Here is a 22577-nt window from a genome sequence, read left to right as displayed (position 1 = left end):
AATTTTAACTGATGAATACATATCCATGAGTAGTGGTGACTCCAGAAACAAGTTTAAACTAGAAAATCACTCATCAAATCTCAATGAACTTCCCATGAATCCTTTATTTTTCAAAGACTATTCGAAATGTTTCTTGGATCTGAAAAAGAGACAAAGCAGGAAACAAAACATGATATTTAATTTACTTATAGAATCTGTAATTTAATTTTTTTTTCATGTTCAAAATGATTTTATTGAAACAATATGCAAACAGAAGAATTAGACAAATACAATACAAAAGAATAATTCTCATATGCGTAAATGATGAAATTGCGAACATAAAATGCAATAATCCAAGGAGTAAGAAAGGGGAGAATAAGGGAGGGAAGGGACGGGGTAGGTAACATATCAGAGAATCGTAAAATACAACAAAACAGAGTCACATTTAATTTGGATTATAAAGGCCGGTAATAGAAGGCAAATTAAAAAGCAAAATACAGAATAGAACTTGAGGTCATAGCAGTACATAACCCATAAATCATTGCATAACATACGAATCAATAGGAGACCAAAAAGATTGAAATGACTGCGAATTGTGAACAACGCCTTTAAGAGACAGCTGTGCTCCTTTTCTAGTAAAGATAATCCACAACCACCAGGCATGAACTGAAAGAGAAGAAGCATCTTTCCAACAAAAAGTAATGGATTTTAAGGCCGCTGTAATTAAGAAATTAAATAACTTTGCTTCTGACTCATTAAGAGGATGGGAAAGGGCAACTGATTTACATATTAACATGGCATAAGAAATATCATCTTGTACAGGTAAAATTTGTGAAATTACAATCCAAACCTCCAACCAAAATTTCAAAATAACTGGGCATTCATATAACATATGACGAAGTGATCCAGAACTAGAAGTGCAGTGCCAACAAACATCAGATGGTAACAATTTCGCATGGCATAATCGAAATGGGGTCCATAGGGCATTAAATAAATTAAAAGCATTAGTTTGATACAGAGACACTGGAAGCGAACCAGAAATACTGTTAAGCCATATTGAAGACCATGTATCATCTGATAGGGAAATGGACAATTCAGTATTCCAAAAAGAGGATATTGTACCAACATTGGAGCCCTGAAAGGAAGTACATTTTTTATAAAATACCGAGACAGCGTTGGGGGATGATGTAACAGCTGTAAGGTAAATAAATAGGTCATTAGTGGTGGAAGAAGGAATACCATTGGGAAAAGAGTCCAAAATTGAATTACATAAGGATTGGTATTTTATAAAATCAGAAGCTGGGATATCAAATTTTAACCGTAGTTGCTCAAATGGAATAAAAGCAGTTCCACAAAAGACATCTTTAAGATAAAAAATTCCTTTTGAAATCCATGAGGACCAGAAGTTAATGTTCCTATTTAGTTTAAGTAAAGCACTGTGCCATAAGGACAAGTGGACTGTAGATAGTAAGGGCAATTCAAAATTAGAATCCAAATCATTAATTATTAATCTAGAGGATTTGATGATAGAGGACTTATGAATAACCTTGGATGTAGAAGACATAGACAGCAAAGAGGGCAATGAAAAGGGACTAACAATTGAAGATTCAATATCAAGCCAAATTGGAGGTTTGACCATATGAGAGGTTGTGAACGATAAGGAGCTTTGCTTTAAAATAAAAGCTTTATGGTAGAGGTAAAAGTCCGGATTAGCAAGGCCAGGCTGGGACTTAGGGAGTTTTAACTTCTTATAAGCAATACGAGGAACCTTATTAGACCAGAGGCATTTAGATAACAGTTTGTCAACATCTTTATAAAATTTGAGAGGAAACTGAGTGGGAATCATGGCCAATGAATAGAACATTTTTGGTGCAATATTCATTTTTATAGCCTCCATTCTTCCCCACCAGGTGAGGAAAAGGGGAGACCATTTGGACGTTTTGTTCTTAATATATTCCAGTATAAAATCACCATTTAGTTTTAATGTGGCAGGCAACGAGGAGGCTAATAGGATACCTAAGTATTTCAGCTTACTGTTCTGCCAAAGAATACCTGTGTTTGGTAGCATATCCGGGGTACAAAAAGCATTCAAGGGAAAAAATTCTGTTTTACTTACATTTAACTTATAACCAGAAACCACCGAATATTTTTCAATAATGTCTAATAGGGAGGGAACAGAAGAAAGTGGATTACTAATGAACAATAAAACCATCAGCATAGGCCAAAATTGTAATAATGACATCATTTATCGCAATCCCCTGAATATTATCACAGCATCGGATATAATTAAGAAAAGGCTCAATTCCTATTAAAAACAATAGTGGAGAAAGGGGACAACCCTGTCTAGTACCTCTAAAAAGGGAAAATTGAGTGGAAATTTGACCATTAATAAACAAACGATCAGTAGGTGGAAATATAAAGCAGAAATCATACGAATAAAATGGGCACCAAAATTAAAGGACAATAAAGTTTTAAATAAAAACTGCCAATGAATTTTTATCAAAAGCTTTTTCTGCGTCCAAAGCCATCACTCCCGCAGGGGAAGCAAGATATGGACTCTGTTCAATAACGTGTAAGAGGGATCTAGTATTGTTAGCCGAATACCTATTTTTCATAAAACCAGATTGATCTGGATGAATGATGGAATGAAGAATGGGAGCTAATCTAGTGGCAAGAATTTTGGCATATAGCTTACAATCCTGGTTTATTAAGGAAATAGGACGATAATTAGCAACCAGGGAAGGATCCTTATCAGGCTTGGGCAGAACAATGATTAGAGGGTCTGTAAAGGAACCTGAAATAGTGCCAGAGGAACCAAAATGGGAAAAAAGTGAACTTAAATAAGGTAAAAGGTAAGACTGAAATTCTTTATAAAATTCAGCAGGGATACCATCTGGGCCTGGGGATTTGTTTGTGGGAAGTGATTTGATAGCAAGTAGAATTTCATCACAAGTAATCGGAGAATCTAAACTTAATCTATCTGAAGGAGAGACTTGAGGTAAATTGCCCTGATTTAAAAAAGAATCAATTAAAGAGTCATCACAGGGTACTGGTTTACTATATAAATGAGAGTAAAAATTTAAAAATTCTTGTACAATTTCATTATGGGAAATAGCAACTCGACCATTAGGACCACATATCGATGTTATTTGAGTTTTGTCCCTCTTAATACGTAAATAGTTTGCAAGAAGTTTTCCAGATCTATTGGTATTAAAGCGAAATTTAGCATTCGATTTTGTAAGTTGGATTCCTGCTCTCGTACTAAGTATAGCATTAAATTCATAGCGAAGCTTCTGCAGTTTAGATTTGTACTGAAGGTCATTAAAAGAAATAAATAAACGTTCATATTTAGCAATTTGTTTTTCCAAATGATTAACATTAGAGTTAAATTGTTTATTTTCATGTGCCATAATAGAAATAGTGGCACCTCTAATGTAGGCCTTAAAGGCATCCCACCTATTCACAATAGAGGTTGAACCTTCTGGGTTGAATAAAAAATAGTCTTGAATAGCTTGTAATAGTTTAGACTTATGTTTATCATTAAGAACTATATTTGTGTTCATACGCCACCTATTTTGCTTAGTAAAAGTAGAGGAAATATTTAACACAAAGGAAATCAATGCATGGTCCGAAACATCAATGTTACCTATAACAGGGTTGGTGGCTGATTGAAGTAAAGAGGGTGAAAGCAAAAAATAATCAATCCTTGAATGAGAATTATGGGGATTAGAGAAAAAGGAAAACCATTTCTCCGTAGGAAAATGTAACCTCCAAATATCAGCCAATTTGGTTGTGTGAAGGAAAGATTTGAAGGCATGAAACACTTTAGGAGGACGGAATTTTGTAGTGGAAAGCCTATCCAGTAACGGATCAATAATTACATTAAAATCCCCCCCAACAATCAAAGGAACCTGCCCCAACTTCAGTACCTCAGAAGTTAAAGCAACCCAGAAAGAAGGGTCGTCAGCCGTAGGACCATAAACATTAAGCAAACATCAGACTGAGTCGTGAATTTTAACCTTAACCACTATAAATCTTCCTTCTGAGTCTGTAAACTTACTAAGAATCTGACAATGTAACCTTTTTGCAAAGAGAATTGCAACCCCATTTTTCCTACCCAGTGCAGGAGAGGAAACAATATTATCCACCCACTTTTTCTTCATATATTGCAGAATTTTATCATCAACATGCGTTTCTTGAATGAAACAAATGTCAGTTTACACACACCCAGGTAATCTAAGATCTTAGTGCGTTTTACCGGATGTCTCAAACCCTTAACATTAAGAGAAACAATTTTAACATTATGAATATTAGCCATTATGCATTAAGAGGAAAGTACAAAAGAATGACACAGAAAAAGAGGAAAGGAGAAACAGCCATGGAAAAAGAGCGATTCTATGCAGAGAGTGAAAAAAGGAAAGACACAATAGGAAGAAAGCATAAAAGGAAAGGAGAGAAAAGAAACGACAAACAAACAACATAGATATAAAGTGCGAAACACACACACGCCTTACAAGCATGACCGGAACCGCTGGAGCCCAATATAAAGAAATGTCATGAATGTGTCAGAAGAAAGCCCTGAAGCAAAATAAAAATAAAAAATCTAAATCAAGCAGCAGAGTCATCCGTATCCATTGAAGGTTGAGACTGTTGGGTCAAAAAATGTCGCAAATCTTCTGGGCGCTGAAATGACTTTGAGAAATTGTCCTTCCATATTCTCATCATGGAAGGGTCGAAGAGGCCATATTTGTAGCCAAGGCTGCGCAATTGAGGGCGAAGAGCAGAAAAGTCTTTGCGAATCAAGACTGTTTCTTTGGCAAAATCTGGTGAATAAATATTTTATGCCCATTTACCATCAAAGAAGGAATCTCTCTAGCAGCCTTCCTGATAAGAACCAAATGATGGTGTCGAAGGACCTTAAAAATCATTTGTCGTGGCTTGGAATTGCGAGGATTCCTATGCGAGGGAATTCTATGAGCCTTATCAATTTCAAATGATTCAGTGAATTTTATTTGCAGAAGACCTGGCAATAAATTCTCTAGATATAGTCTACAGTTATTCCCCTCAACCTCTTCCGGTAAATTAAAAATGCGAAGATTATATTGCCTATTACGATTTTCCAAGTCCAACAAGGTCGAACATAAAGGTGATATTTTGGTCATAAGAGGGGTAAATTAGTCAATTTTGGCTTTATTATCTTGTATTTTGATGGAGTTGTCCGAAATTTTCATTGACAGGCTGGCCATTTCTCTATGCACATTTTTTACCTCAGATGCAATAGTGTCTGTGTTGACACGAAGTGCTTGAATTTCCTCCAATATTAAGGACAAAGAAGGTTCAGAAGACTCAACTGCTTTAGACTTGGCAGGAGGAGGGGAAACTTGTTGCTGCCTCCTTTTATTATTAATATTACTTTTAGTTTCCATTTTGCAAAAAAAAGATGTAAAAATCGCCAATAAATAAGTAAAATAAAGCAAAAGCAATAAATTGCTGTGGAAATATAGGAAAAAGTACTGGTGCAGCAGCTATAATGGGCTGGGGGAGTGGCTAGGCCAAAGCCAGGCCATTTCCTGAATGAACACTCCGCCCCCTGCTGCTTCAAAACGGCCAGAAAACGTTCCACAGCGAAGGTAGGTGGCCAGGAGTAATAGCGACCTCCCTAAATCATTTTCCTGACACAATCTTCGTCGTAAAAGAATAAAAACGGGCCGTTTTCGCGCGGAGACTCTCACGCGGCGGCCATCTTGAATCGCGCGCTCGCGCGTCCTATCTGTAATTTAATTTTAATCACACATATTTGAAAGGGAAAATCGGAGATGGTAATAGCCACAGAGGAAATATTAAGGAGCCGTATGAGACAGCTCTAGACCATTCTCCCACTAGGGAGTAACCACAGGACAGGGTTTAGACCTTTATTGTGGTGTGCAAAACATTTATGCAGGTTTCACAGCATGGGCAAACAATTGCAGGGCACTGAAACTAAAAGCCTCCAGAGATCTGCAAGCCACCAGGATTTGGGTCTACAGAATACAGAAAATTTAACTAGAAACAGGCAGAACATCTGAGTGCAGATAATGTCTGAATGTCATATCTCTTTCCTGACAATAACATGTGTACACACCATCTAATGTGAATACTGTGAACTTACCCACTCGAAAAATGTATGGCAAAAGCATGTGACCTCTTCCCTTTTTGCATGGCTGCAGTCAATGCCGTGCATGTAAACTCAAGGTGGACACTGGGTATGGATGGTGTCAAAGGTCATGCCCCCTGCCCAATGCTCAGAAGTCAGAACCATACGATAGGGCTTCTAGAAACCAGAGGATTGATGCTGTGTACATGAACAAAGTATCAGAAGTTCTCATAACGTCAGAGTATGTCTGTAAAATGATGCAATTACCACATGGACACAGGAAACAGGTCATGGCTGCAAGGAATTACATTTTCCAAGTAAGTGCACAACATGGCTAAAGGGAAGGCCATGCCTTACAGGTACTGAGACATACAGCAAGGTGCTTGAAGGAATGCTTGAATTATTCCCAGCCCCTAGCTCTCTTTCAGGTGCATTCCAGTCTATGGATTGTCACCCACCATACCACTCTAGAAAAGGACCCCCTTATGCAAAACAGTGCCAACCCTGCTCCTTATGGGACTCCTCAGTATAATATAGTTTGGGCCCTATGGTACACTGAGCATGAGACCCATGTCTGGTTATACCTGTCGCCCTTATGGCATCAACTGCAACAACAAGATGATGGATGGGATGTTGGAATTAATCTTGCACACTGACATTCACTCTGGGCTTCAATCCAGACCATTGTGTTTCACCCAAAATGTCAAAGACAAAGGCCGACTTCATGCAAATCAGTAGAGACCCTGCTCCACTTGGTAACAGTCCATCCAGAAGTTCCAGGCAAAGTCCCCCCCAGAAGGGACCACAAGCAACCCCAGGCTGGTTTTGTCCTACTTGAGGCTCTTCAGTAAGGTGTAGCTTAAGCCCTATGTCACACTGAGCACGCGGCCCATGTCTGGACCTGTCTGTCACACTTAAGGCATCTACTGATGAGCCACAAGAAGACAATTATTGTCCCTTTGTGGAATTTCAGGTAGTTTGCTGTCTTCTTCATACAAAATTGCTGTTTCAATGAATTAGACCCTTATCATCATTCCATGTAGCTCCTGTATGCAAGGTTTTATTTTTTGCACCAAATTATATTTGTAATTGCTTCATTTGCTTTGGATCCATTTGAAGCAATGAGACCAAAGTTCACCTACCAGTTCTTTCAATCTTTTCAGCCAGCAAAAATCCAAGGATGCATGGGAGGAATGAAACTTCAGTGACAGAGTTTATTTTGTTGGGACTTTCCGACCACCCAGACCAGCAGTCCATATTATTTATATCTTTTTTAATCATATACATTCTGGCACTGCTTGGAAATACACTTATAATGATGCTGATTGCCCTGAGTCCACAACTCCATTACCCCATGTATCTCTTCATCAGCGCTTTGAACATTTCGGACATTGGCCTCACCTCATCTACTGCACCCAAGATGCTCACCAACATCTACACCAACAAGAAAGCCATTTCCTACAAGGGTTGCATTTCACAGCTATACTTCTCTATTTTCTTTGCAACTGCTGAGTGTGTGCTTTTGGCAGTAATGGCTTATGACCGGTATGTTGCCATCTGTTTTCCTCTTCGCTATTCTGTCATTATGAGGTCCCTCTCCTGTCTTTGGATGGTGGGCGCTACTTTTCTATTTTGCTCCTTGAACTCACTATTGCACACACTTTTGATGGCGAGGCTCTCCTTTTGTGGACCTAACCAAATCCTTCACTACTTTTGTGACATTGCTGCTATGCTCAAATTATCCTGCTCGGGTACATCCACAAATGAGTTTATTATCTTCACTGAGGGTTCCCTATTTGTGGTGCTCCCATTCTTGGCTGTACTGATTTCCTATGTGTGTATTGTAGTGGCCATTCTGAAGATACGCTCCACCGAAGGGCGGCAACGGGCTTTCTCCACCTGTTCCTCACACCTCACTGTTGTTACCTTGTTCTATGGTACTATTGTATTTATGTACATTCGGCCCTCGTCCAGTTATTCTCTGAGCCAGGAGAGGTTTATGACAGTTATGTATAATTTCCTTGCTCCAACACTTAACCCTTTCATTTACAGCCTCAGGAACAGTGAAGTTAAACATGCTTTGAGAAAGTTAATTTCTAGAAAGGTGTTGAGGTGATCAGGTTTGGCCTGAGGTAAGACTAGTCTGTATGTGATGTATCCTAAGTTTTGCATATTATATTTACATGCTGTTATTTTCAGGTACACTCAGATTGTTCCAAACTAAATTTTTCAATAATTAGGACGTTGTGTCACTTTTTCAGCACATGATATCATACAAAGGCCTTCAAAGTCCATGGGCCTTATTTATGAGGTTTTACCATAGGGCAGCACCACAGGCATTCCTGCTGCACTGGCCTATGTCAAATAAAAAGGCCTGGAATGTGCTGTATCTGAAAGATAAGGTGCATTACTGCCCTTTTCCCTTGCACCAGTGCACAATGAGCTGCCATGCGCCAACGCATGCACCCTTGCACCATGGGGCAAGGGAGCATGCATTGGGGGATGATTACTTTTTGGGGACAAGGGAAACCTTCCTGCACCAAAACAATCACAAGAGGCTTTTATTAAGATATTTCTCCTCGTTGTGCTTCCCTTATGCCTCCCATGGGCATGCCTAAGTTTTTGGCGCTGCCTCAGATTTACGATTTCTCGTAAATCTGGGGCAGTGTCAAATAGCCATAGATGTTGCTGGGAACGCCCCCAGCAATACCCATTGCACACAGCTTTAATGAAGAAACCTGCATTAAAGGGAACAATATTTAAATGTGGCTTAGTGCTGCCTCTTAAACATGGCGCAGGCTCCTATGGCTCAGAACATTACAAAAAGTGACATTCTGTGGCACATGGGGCCTCATAAATGAGGCCCGATATGAGTGATTGAGAGTGAACTAAATTGCTTTTCAGAACTTGGGAGATTTAACGGTATGGTTTTAGTATTACTGTGACTATGGCTGGATTGCATGCAGTAAAGCTGGTGTTCTCTAGACCTTGTTTCATTTTGACCCCACTGCAGCAGATCAATTAAAAATGCATAGTCCATTCTCGTTTAATCCCCAATCTCCTTCTCCAGATTGTTCACAATAGTCACTATCAGCATGCAGGAAATATGCATTTTTTAATGAAAACTGCTGTTAGTCCATTTAATGTATATTGTAGCATCTTCCTAATTTTCAAACAAAAAATTGTATCTTTGTAACTCATTTCTAACTTTCTTTCTAAGCATATTCTTGATAAAACTGTTTTGCATTTTTGTGAAAGGGCTTCAACCTCTGAAACGTAACGTAACAACAGAGTAGGATGTTATGTTTAGTGTTCAGACTAATTGCAGCGGCAGGTAACAAAATAATTTTTTTAATTTTCTTGCACTATCCACAAACATGCCATACCTGGTGTCTCAGCGAGTACTTGGTGACTTTAACCCACTACAATCTCACATACACAAACATAGGGTAATATTTACATTCCCCTATCACCACAAGAACGTGACTTTTTGCGATGTTCCTGTCGCGATACAGGCTTCACCTTATTTACAAGGCAGTGTTAAGCCACTTAAAATGACTTAACACTACCTCAGAAATAAGGCACCCTTTCACGCTATACTTAGCGTGAAAGGGGGTGGGCAATCGGTGTTGCTGAGGGTGTCCTGACGCAACACCATTGATTTTGGTGCTGCCCATATTTACACAGAGTGGGCTAAAGAACGGTGATGGATTAAACCCAGATCTGTTGACTGGGTGTGAGTGTTTGATTGGTTCAGATGCTCCGTCCATCACCACCCCCTTTTGTACCACTTTGTTCACCATAAGTTGGCAGGGTATGCTCAGACGTAAGTCCCTTGCTCACTTTGCCACTGGATTCAAGCAAGCCGGGCTGAAGACGGCTGAAATGCCAGAAACCGGTCCTTGGAAGCTTGTTTCCGGTCCAGGAAAGGTATGGCTTGGCAGTTCAGGCTGGACTGTTCCCATGAGGCACAGGGTCAGACTGATTTGCATATGGCCATGTCTGAACTGGGGTGGCAGAGTGGGCTAAAGAACGGTGATGGATTAAACCGAGATCTGTTGACTGGGTGTGAGTGTTTGATTAGTTCAGATGCTCCGTCCATCACCACCCCCTTTTGTACCACCATATTTACTAGGGTGGCATAAATATGGAGCAGCACCAAAGTTAAGACCAAACAACCTGGTCTTAACACAGCACAATGAGGAGAAATAATTTATTTCTCCCTATTTTTGCTGTTTCCATATGTGCATGCCCAAAGACAATTTTGACAAAAGAGTGCGCAAATGGTGCATTTTCAAGCAAATTTGAGAAAGCAAGTAGGTTAATAAGGCAATTGCAAAAGTGTAGTTATGAAATCAATAAATAGATTAAATATGATTGACATGGTCACTCAGTTACAGCTGGAACCTGTTTCTGTAGCTAATCCCGACGCTGTGCCTACTGTTACAGCAGCGCCTGAATTTGCTGGAGCAGACAACCTCACCGCTCATACAGAGCCTGGGAGCTGTGGCTTTAAGTCACCCCCTGCTCCAGAATGTGGAGGTGAAGAGATGCCGATCAGCCTCTAGTGTGCATGTCGGGCTTGCTGAATAGCCGTGGCAGTTCAACCTGACATGCCCACTTGGGCTCCTGGCCTGCTACCACTGGCTAACTCAGTCTCTGATAGTGCATTCTCTCAAATTTATAATTGATGCTCTACCAGTAACCATTTAACCTCTAGCCCACCCCTGATCATTACCTACACTATCGTACTTTCCCATCCTCCTTTTAGATAAAGTTGTCACCTCTAAACATATTTTAAAGGAGCAATCTTTTTTCATGTGGTTAACCATAGGTCTCTGTTCTCTTCTACCACTAGCCTGCTCTAGGCTAAGGCAGCTACGCCCTACAATTCAAGTGATATCTTTCCATCTTTTCTGTAAATGTTTTCATGAACTTTTTATAGCACTAGAAAAAAACAAAGGTGTGTCTGTGCCCCCTTCCGCATTTACCTCTTACCCCACTATTTTTCTAGAACTTCCAGTGTTTTCATTACGTACATGATGTCCCCCATAACTGATAAATGAGCGCCATTTTGCCAAAACGGCATTGGTAGACTATAGGATATGTCCATGTGGCTAGCTAGCCCCATTCCCACATGCCCTGGCTTTACAGAAACCAGCCACTCCCTCTTCACCTCCTTCGTAGCATTGCCTTTCCCCCACCTTTCCCAGACCACAAAAGAATCCTTCTTCATAAATTTTAGTCATTCCAAGCCTGACATTGGCACAAGATCATTTTCCACCAAGATGCACCACAATCAAACTCATCCTTGGTCTGCTGTTTTTTAGTTACCATAACATAATCATTCAATGACCCCATATTATTCCTGCAAAGTCATGCCATAGCACCATCCCCTTGTCTATGTCCAAACTCAACTGGTGTCTTTACATTACTTCTTCTCATACCCTCATGCACATTTTCAACTGAATTGCTGCAGATCCATGCTTCTATTTTCCTCCCATCTGCTGAATACATTACTGTGGAAAGATTACCACATACTCGCTCCTATTTATCCCAATAGCCTTCTGGTCAAATATACTCCCACATTTACTTTGAAAACTACCTTCCGAGTTTCTTCATCCCCTCCAGTCCAGTCCAAATGGCTCCAACCCGCTCCTATCTTCAAGGAATGTTTCCAAACTCCTTTACTGCCAACAATCCAACCTGAGGCACCCATTTAACACTCCCTACATCTACCTAGCACACTTCGTCCATCATCAGGGTGAAACAACTTCCCCGGCTTTTCTCCCCGCATCCTTAGGAAGTCCTCAAATGCCCAACTTGCCCAGCTGCAACCAAACCACCGTCCCCCAGTGATCCGTCTCACTTTTTCCAACCCTAATGTGTCTGCTGTTGCCCTCGAGCATCTCATCACCTCTTTCCAAACTACAATACCGCTTTCTTCCCACTATTTCAGACATTATAAATGCTCCAAAGGACATCATAGCAAATATTGCTCTCAATAACTAATCTTACTGGGCAGACGCATCTCTCTTTGCCTCACCCAGCTTTCCAATATCCACCATACAAATTCATCATGTGACTACCCAGAAAGTTCAATGTGAAGGCACTCTGCCTTTTCCACAGCCAGTGGCACTAGCAGGTCCCATGTCACTTGCTTCAGCACCTTCACTGACATGATACATCATGCTCTACGTGGCCACCAGCACTTAACACAAAGGGAACATTTTGCAGGTAATTGATTATTTGTTTGGACTCTGCTATCGACCCTACTACCCATTCCAGTAAAGTACTGAAACATTTGAAAGCTGCATAAATCAAGAGACAACCCCTGAACATGGCCTTGCCTACATAATATGCTGAACAACAAAATGACTGCGCGGTTCCTAAAGAAAAGGAGAAGGGAACGGTCACTGAGGTAGGAGGGATAGTGCTCAATGGAGGACCACCCTCGGGTATCCAATTAGTTGGATATAATGGCCTCACACACCCTTGCGAGTGTCATGCTTCATCATCGGCAATGCTCCTCGTTGGGCAGGCGGTGCAATGCCCAACGGGCTCACCTCAAAGAGGGGCTATTTATCGGAGATCTTTTATTCAACTGCCTATGGATGAAGTGTGGGTGAGGGGCCAGGAAAGGGTAGATAGTGTGGGTGAGGATAAAATGTGGAATTTTTTTTATTCTGGTGAACCTCTGCCGCAAGTAAAAACAAAAGTAGACTGTGATCGCTGGAACTTAGGTTTCCAAAACACGATACAGAACTAGCGTGCAACTGGTGTGGTCAACATGTTTCTCGCTTTATAGTGCATTGACTGCGATTCTTCAGGACCTAATAAAAACTACTATCAACAAAACATGACCTATAATAGTATCAGTTTAAATTACAGTACATAGGTCGTACTACCTGTTTGACACTGCTCTTGCCTAAAGGAGAGACAAAGGAGATCATTACCACAGGTAAGTAACAAGTGACCCTGTAGTGACTGTGAGCACACCGTGTTGATGTGAAATAGTGACATACTAGTGGAATTGGTGACTAGTACGTGGTTAAAATAACATGTTAAAAACAACAGGTTGAAGCAGCATTCAAAAAGAAAAAAATGCAAACCCATGGGCATGGGTGTACTGTTACTCACCTAAAGGTTAGAGTATAAAGGTGTCAACAGTACCCTGTAGGTCTGACATCAAGGGGGAAACCATAGTGATTTAAGGCTATGGAAGGAGCGATAAGAATATATGATGTAGCAAATGACTCGATATAGAGTAGATTAATGATTCGCCTGCAATGTGGAATGATGATTGCCCCAGTCTCAATGCTAGATAATGTAGAATAAATTAAATTAAATTAACATATGAGGCGTGTATTGGGTCTCAAGTATTGCAAAGATATTAAAATGCAGTGTGCAGAAAGATTGTCGGTACATGTAAGCCCACGGGTATGGCACGGCACAGTCGAGGGCGTGGACAACCTCTGCCTACAAGTAATGCTGATAACAAAGTACTCGTGGTGTGTGTCCCAAAAAAAATCGTTTAGTTGGAATCACACGGTCGTGCTCATGGTCGTATTGTGTGTAACAATATGCATTAAATGCTAAGTACATAAATGAATAAAGCCCGACATGTTTTACCTATAGCCTCATAGCTAGCTGAGGCGTGGATAGAGAGCAGTCATATTAAGCGTAAAACCTGCCGCTAGGTCAAAACCTACAGTGGCAAGAAACGGGCAGCGTCTCATAAAGTCAGGTCGAAGCATGGCCCGATAGTGCAAGTATCGCTGCGTTGGGAGTTACAAAAGAAATGTAATGCATGGTTCCGCGGCCAGTAAGAGGTGCTCCGAGTTGCGCCTCGCGGACTAAATTAAATTGCAAGAGGGAGCGTGTAACCCTGTTTAATGAGGGAACGGTATGCAGATACCGGACTTCCACGTGCAGGAACCATGGCGCCAGGGTAGTAATCAAAGGTTCACTTACTTTCAGATGCCTTAGTCAGTGCCCGTTGTGCCTACCCATCATTACCGGTTCCGGATAGTGGTGTGCTCGTGGCGTATTTCCTAGTTTAGTAACACGGGGGTGTGGCCTGTTACTCCAAGACAGGAAGCAGCCAGTCCCTGTGTGTCATGTGATGGCAGTGGTAAACGGAGCGGCCATGATGGAGTGGAGTGGAGGGTTGTTTTACGATAGTGAGTTAGTACACAATCTATGTTCTCTCAATGTTGTCGATGAAAATCATAGGCAGAACAATTGAGGCGGACTTGAAGCTGGCCTTATCTTGATGGGTAAATTCAGAGCTACTGTGCTCTCCATATTTAGGTATTGCTAAATCGCAGACCAATGGTAGATAAGAGGGTAGGAAAGGTCTAATAAGGGTGAGGGGTCTCTTATCAAGTGTGCATTTTAGTGCGGTCAATGAGGCCCAGTTGAGCTACCTGGCTAAACAGTCTTCCTGTAGGTGTAACTATTGATACAGAGTTGTATGCCTAAGTCAGGTAGAGGGAGGGATGTAAGTGACCCGTCTAGTGTTATTTTAACGTGCCAGACAGTAAATGGTCAATTCAAAGTATCAACATCACGGTTGAATTCACTGTGAGGTGATTCTGAAACCCACCAAGGTTTTAGAAAGTAATCAGTTATTTGATGATTTGCAGTGTTGATTTGGGGCAGGTAACTACTGAAACCCTGCTCCTATGAATTACTGACAGCATTAGATGCGAAGTCGATGAGTGCAAGGCTATGTCCTTATCTTACTCAAACTTTCATCTGCATTTGATATGGTTTCACATGCCATTTTATTAAATTGCCTGTCAATTATTGGGATACACTCCGACATTTTGAATTGGTTTGGCTCCTTCTTGATGGGACATAGTCAGTTTGTCTGCAACAATATACATCTGATGAGTTCACCGTAGGTTGTTGTACTCTCGAGTGTTTGACCCCGAGCCCAACACTTATTAATGTGTACATGGCTCTCCTACCTAACAATGTAAGAAGATGGGGACTAGACATCATATGCTGATAACACACACCTTATGATTTCAGTCAGAAAAGATGTGGAAACATGTAAGTAGTGCCGAGTGGGCTGCCTGTAGGAGTTGTAGCTTCAAAAACACTGCCTTGGTCATCTTATTTGGAAAAGAAAACTCAGTTTGGAATAGCACTTTGTGGCCCAGTCCACTGGGCACCACCCACAAGCTGCCAAATCTGCTAGCAACCTAGATGTCATTATTGATTAACTAATAACTATGAGTAAATGTAAATGTACAGGAATTTATATATCGCAAATCACCGAGCGGTTTCTAAGCGCTTGCTTAGGGAACCCGTCCTGGTATTCCTCTGTGAGATAACCCCGGCAGGGTATCCGCAAAGTGAAAGCCAGGCATCCCGCCGCAAGGGGCCGTTGTGGAGATTAAGCAAGCTATTGCCCAGAGTCGCAGAGTGTGAACCCGTGAATCGAGTAGGCACCGGAGCGAGAATTGTCGAGTCCATAGACATTTTAGGACTCAAGACCCCGCCGAGCCGGGAATTGAACCCTGGTCCCGGGCTGACCTCTGCTTCCAGGTCTGCCTCCTCTAACCAGTGAGCCACACTTCTCCACTAAGTGAGTGACCAGGTTAATGTGGTTTGTGGAGTCTGCTTTGGCCTACTGAGGATGATCAGGAAGATCTTCAAATGAGTGCCCCATAGCTGCAGGAATACCATTGTGCAGGCTCTGATAGCCAGCCTTCTGGATAATGGCAATTCTCTATATGTTGGAATGCCTGATTTTCTGTTTTCCAAGCTACAGAGCATTCAAAAGACTGTTGGAAGACTGATTCTAGTTAGCTACTCTAAGGACTCTGCCTCTTGCAGTCTGGACAACCTTTACTTACTACCAGTGAGGAAGCTGGTGGTGTTTAAATTACTCTGCCATACTTAAAGAACTATTTTTGGCACAGGCACTCAGGTCCTCAGGAACAAGGTTCGGAGATATAGACTGACCAGGAATCTTCAGTCCAGCAGCTCAAACATTCTTGTGCTGAATCAAATTAATCAGTTTACTCCTTTTCCTTCTTGGCAGCTACTCTTTGGAACGCTCTTCCACCTTATTTGAGACAGATTTCCAAGCTCCTTCCATTCTGCAGGAGGCCCAAAAGATGCTGTACAAAAAGTAGTCCTTCATTTATTTTGATCTAAAGCTTCCCTGCTAATCATTTTGCATTGCAGCCCTGGCGCTAGGATATAACTTTGCGGTGGAGTAGTGCACTGCATTAATGAGAGAAATACATAAATTGTCAGCCCAACACTTTTTGTTGCCTTCTCATACTATGGGACATTGAGCCATCCAGCATCTCTATTTCTGCCCTATTTGCATTCCTTTTAAGCCACAGGATCATCATCTCTATGATAAGTGGAGTCCAGCAATTTTCCATAATCCCCTTTGTGTTACCTCTGCCTCTACCATCTCCAAAAAGGTCTTGCCCTGTGAAATATTGTAACAGAGGGTGTTTCCAGTTGCACAACGCATTTGTAGCAATGGGGGCAGTAACAAGACCTTTTATTCCGGTTCCATCAAGCTCCCAGATATTATTTTGTTAACACCCCACCCCTCTCAGATCAGGTATTTGCTTAAAGGGACCATGTAGGCTTTCCATAAGATCGCACATTCCCTAAACACGCCTGACAAACACAAAAGACATACATTTTTAGTGTAGCAGAGAACTAACACATCTATTGACTGGAACAAGACCACTCGTTCATGCAAGATACCGATCTCGAGGATCTAAACCAATAAGACAACCTGCGTTTTGCTGCCATTCCTGAGGAGATGAAGGGCAACAATATGATTGCATCCCTGGCATGTTTCTTCCTGGAAATCACCACTCTTTCATTCACTTCCCCAGAGAAAATTCAAGGAGCACAGAGTGGGATCATGTAATTCTGGGACTGAAGGGGGCACTCAGCAGATAATTGTCTGTTTTCTCAGGCATCAGTGCATTAGACAAATTTTAGATGCAGAGAAGAAACATGGACCATCACTGTGGGTGATCGTTGTGCCTCTTTCACCAGGGACCTCTTGAATTAAACTAACGTGAAAAGTAAGCAATTTTTGACAAGATTAAAGAAACTGAGGGTCAGTTACAGATTAATTGACCCAGTGAATAAGCTTATCATATACCATGAGAAAACAACTGGTTAGGAGGATTATGGACTCACTAGAGGACACAGTCATGGATACTTACCAGCACCGTGATCCCAGGGCTGAGCAGCTGGGGAAGAGAAAGGGACTAGAGAAAGAAACAAACCACTATTCCACAAGACCTAAATCAACTCATTTTAACAAATTACTTCATTCTAGGGACAAGTCAAGCTCGCCCCTGAAATCATCCTGAAGGAAAGGAATGTGATCCTGAATTGGATAAGAGACTTTGTAAAGTGCATCCTGTATTCACTTTTGTTTATAAAATGCAAGGTTCTCTTGGAAGAATAATAAAATTCACACTAACACTTAGTCCTCTTATATATCTCTTACATGGCACAGTGCCCCAGTTATACACACTCACTCAAAAGACCCCAGACCCTACTAGCCAATTATAGTACATGTGATACAAAAAGAAATGCATTAAAAAGATTTTTTATTTATTACAAGAGTTTCTTTTACCAAATTCTCATGGTATCCGTTAAAAGGTACAAAACAATTAAAAATACATTAAAAACACAGTATTATATTCATATGGCAATGAGAGACAAAAGAAACAAGTGCAAACAATTAATCGCATCAAATGTCGGTTGTTTCCTATGGAATTCGTTCTGTTATTTGTTAAGATGTCCACAACCCCATGTATTCTATTGGACATAAACAAGTTCCTTGGATACAACCAATTATAAAAAAAAGAAAAGGCGTTGACGCGTTTCGGTGGTGTTTTTCTGATGTGAACCACCTTCTTCAAGACTAAAACTATATAACAGTCTCTCGTGTAAAAATCCCGGCAAAATCCTATGGAAACATAAATATAAATAAATCAAAAACATGTTAGGAAAAATCCCTTCATATTACCTAGTTATAATTAAAAATTCATCATATCCACATTTTAATGCATTTCAATAGCAGCATGTATTCAAATTCTTGTTAAATAGGAGACATCTATATATATATATATGAAAATGAATGTCTGTCTGTTTGTCCTTTATGCATTACTATACCATTCATCCGATCGCCATGAAACTTTGGGAAGTTGTTGAGTACATTCCCGCGAAGTTTTCTGCCATAATTTATTTTTAAATAAAGCAAGATTAGAAGCTGTTCGAATTGAAAATGCTCAAGACCGTTCTTGTCAAACGAACGACCATCGAGAATCGCTCCGAAGGTGAATCCCTCTAATGTAACCCGGCCCTCCGAAGGTAAATTCCTCTAATTTAACCCGGCCCTCCTCGAGCGCTGCTACGCGCGTTGAGGGGGCCGGAGAAGCTGCACAAACATGTCGAATCAGTCTTTGTTCTGCCTCGGCGTAGTGTTGGCGAGACGGTGCGGGATCGGGAATGAACCCGAGTCGTGATGGCGGCGCAAGGTATGAGCGTGTAACCACTGTGCTCTCGCGCTCGCGTTCAGAAGTATGCCAAATGTGTTGAGGCCTAATCCGGTTTGACATAGAACCGGAGGGAAAGTAGTCGGTATGAGGAGAAGTGTGGCTCAGAGGTTAGAGGCAGCAGACCCGGAAGCTGAGATCGGTCCTGGACCAGGGTTCAATTCCCCGCCTCGGCGGGTCTTGGGCTAAAAATTCCACGGACTCGATAATTCTCGCCCCGGTGCCTCCTCGACTCACGGGTTCACACTCTGCAACTCTGGGCAATAGCTTGCTTAATCTCCACAACGGCCCCTCGCGGCGGGATGCCTGACTTTCACCTTGTGGATACCCTGCTATCTCACAGGGGAATACCAGGACGGGTTCCCTAAGCAAGCGCCGGGAAACCCACTGTGGGTAGCTGTGCGCTATATAAGCTCAACTACATTTACATTTACATTTACATATGAGCGTGTAAGCGCTGTGCTCTCGCGCTCGCGTTCAAAAGTATACCAAATGCGACAGTGCAGGATCGGGAATGAACCCGAGTCATGATGGGGGCGCCAGGTATGAGCGTGTAAGCGATGTGGTCACGCGCTCACGTTCAAAACAATACCAAATGCGATGAGGCCTAATCTGGTTCGACATAGAACCGGAGGGGAAGTAGTCTAGGGTGAAAGACACAGAGGCCAATATCGTGTGCGAGACACAAGTATCATTAGAAAGCGTACACAAACCAGAGAAAAAAGGTAAACTTTAACCCTAAAAAGCCATTCTGAGGTATTCAGAAGATATAGGCCAATCACAGAAAAACATAGGAAACTCTTAATAGTAAATAAAATCCTATTTACATATATAAAAACTGTTAATACTAAATTACATCCTATTTACATATATACAAGTATCAGATAAGCAAATCAGAGTAAATCAATAACAAGGTTGTTGGAGAGATACTTCTCTTTCTGAGCCGCAGAAACATTCCTTTCTTATAAGATCGCAGCAACACGCGACGGGTATATATATATACATCCAAAATTGACAAAAAAGCAAATTGTGTCCTAATGTGTACAATAACAGTCCTCATCCTGACTTCAGTGTCTAAACACCAAATCGCTCTATATAATTGTCCACCAGGGTCCAGATGCCTGCATCCATACTGATGTAATCACACATATCCAATGGGGAGCTCAAAGCAACCCCTACATTCATCGTGCCATACGAAACAACATCTAACCCACCTTCAATCGATATGGGCAGGGCTCCTTAGGACTCCAGGCGCAAGATCTACACAGTCTCTTTAAATAAAAAACAACAAAACTTGCTGTAATATCTATTTATACTACATGGCCTATCTTCAAACCACTTATGTTGCAGGGAACCTACCTAGTACATAAGCGTAACACTCCTCCTAAATGTTTAAATGATGGAGCTGCAATCGGATATTTCCTACAGCCTTGATCCTGTGCGGAAATCCTATGGATGTAATAATAGATAAAAAAACGTGAGGCAGTCCCTGCATATATATCCTGTTTTGTGCTCTTAGTAGTGTGAACCAGCCACGCCACTCACCAAAAATACTTGCTGATATGCGGCACTGCAATATTACTGGGAATCTGTGTACCGGTATTGTTCATATATATAGAGGATCCCGAAATACATCCACTAATAGTGGGGCCTATAAATATACAGAGGAATAATTAGTACAGTCATCTATTGATTTGATGTCCTTATTAATCTTTCCCCATGAACGATGAAAAAAATGGGTGTATCACTAGACCAAGCATTAGTCTAGGGAGTAATTTCATTCATAATTTCTTACTAAGTCATCTACCTACCAGCTCCTATCGTCTTGTAAAGAATCCCTAACTTTGTCAAAATCACTATACATGTAACTGTTAAGGTTTGCATTTGCCCCTACATCTTCATATCCTGAAATTAGGACATTGAACCTATTCGATATATAAGTTCAAACCCCATAGGAATACCAAGGGATGAGGCTGATCGCTCAATGTGGTGACCCAAACTTCCCTCTACATTGTCTCACTCTGTAGGTGGTTACCGCATACGAGTTTCTCTTACTATACTAAATCACGTGTATTTAGACTCCCGCCCTCCATATTCAGGTGTCAACACTAAGACTACACATCCCGTTTTTATTAGATCAAGAGACTATGTGCAAGGCAAAATATTCCTGCCTCTCCATTATTGCACTCAATGAGACCACGTCGTGTACAGGCTTACCTTGCTATGATAAGTTGCGTGTGCGACGGCTCCGGCCCTCAATCGTCAAAAATGTGTAATCTTTGACTTCCCACACACTCCGTTATAAATAGGGTGGTGCATTCGCAACACCTGTGTTATTGCAGACGCTCCATCCGGGGCGCGCGCGATCACCAATGACTCAACATAGCTTCCGGTTCACTCCTCATACCCCGATGCCCATCGGAATTTTTAAAAGGTAATCTGTAGTCAATGCATATCATGTGAAGTATCTGTATTAAAATGGAAACGGCTTTGCTAACCTCATTTGTAGGCCCCACATATCACTATATGATAGCACAATCCTGTTATTCACTCCCCATGTCAGGTGTTTATTATTCTTAAAGTCGGCCAATATTGGCAAATTTCACTGTCACCTTTTGTTGTGTCCTATCTTTCTAACTCAGTAAAACCCTTTAGTTTCGGGCTTAATATTTTATGTTTTCTATATTTTTTTGAAAGTCTACTGGCGGGTGTAGATCACCCTCCAATATATTTTGTCTTCAAACATGAAGAAAGACACAGCATTAAATGACCATGTCTCCGAGATAAATGTCAAGGGTGATGCTGAACAGCTAATTAACACTTAACTACTACATATATTGTGGAGCCCATAGTTAATGGGGAAAGAAGGGAACAAGATATAACTAACCCATAATGAAACAACCCCGCCATAACAAATCCTAAGGCAGTACTATAAGCTGTATTAGTACATAACTATTACAGAATATCTAAAGCCTATAGCTAGTGGAGGGGTAGATAAAGGGAAACTCGTGTTCAGTTGGGAATGAACGGCCGGTTCGTACATATCATCAACATGTGGCATGACCTCCCCGAGATCCACCCCTATGATTTCACAGCGAATTTCTCAATATACCCTAGTTATTAACCATAAAGCGTAGCACCTATATTACTAACTAGCCTTCTATGATGCGCATCCAAACTTCTTTAGTGTTCAAGCCTTCTCTGAAAGTATTCATAATAGAGATATACCACTGTTCACAGTTTTTTCTTTTGACAGTGGGAACATCTCCCCTCTTATTGCCCTCCATAAGTTCACTAATGAACCATTTGACATCTACAAGATTTTTTAATGGCTGACCTGTGCTCCAATAGTCTAACGCGAACCTCACGTGCTGTCTCGCCGATATAACATAAGTTACAGGGACAAACAACCAAGTATACAACATTTTGGGTCCTAGTGTTATTTAATGTCCTAAGTCTTAGTCTGTATCTTTTATGGGTGTATTTCTTGCCTTGAATGCATTGATCGCATATAAGGCAACTGCCGCACTTGTAGTTGCCTATCACTGTATTTCCTGCGATTGTCAATTGATGTTGTTTAGGGCCCTCTCAATATGTGTGCACTAGGTTCTGTCTTAAGTTGTTGTTTGTTTTAAAAGCAAATAATGGTTTTTCCAATTTGCTTGATCTGTTGTCATTGAGAAGGCTCCAGGTTGAATACACGACATTCTTGATTTTATTACTAAGATTGGAGTACTGGCTCACAAAGAATATTCTTTTAGTTTAATTTGGGTCTTTATTCACAGTGCCTGTTTTTCTCTTGGTCAGCATACTATCTCTATTGTAAAATCTAGCTCTCTTAAATGAATTGGAGATTAATTTCTTGGGATAGCCTCTATCTTTCAATTTGACTTTTAGGTTTT

General features: G+C 41.1%; 1 protein-coding gene across 1 annotated transcript; it reads left to right on the top strand.

Moving 5' to 3' along the window:
* The first annotated feature begins 7292 nt into the window (after nt 1-7292).
* On the top strand, nt 7293-8228 carry LOC144783938 (olfactory receptor 1E5-like). Its single transcript, XM_078662670.1, has one exon. The coding sequence runs from the start codon at nt 7293-7295 to the stop codon at nt 8226-8228; it is 936 nt and encodes a 311-aa protein (XP_078518796.1).
* The last annotated feature ends 14349 nt before the right edge of the window (nt 8229-22577 follow it).

Source organism: Lissotriton helveticus, chromosome 10, assembly GCF_964261635.1.
Source record: "Lissotriton helveticus chromosome 10, aLisHel1.1, whole genome shotgun sequence".
Lineage (NCBI taxonomy): Eukaryota > Metazoa > Chordata > Amphibia > Caudata > Salamandridae > Lissotriton > Lissotriton helveticus.
This window is presented reverse-complemented; position numbering and strand designations above follow the sequence as displayed.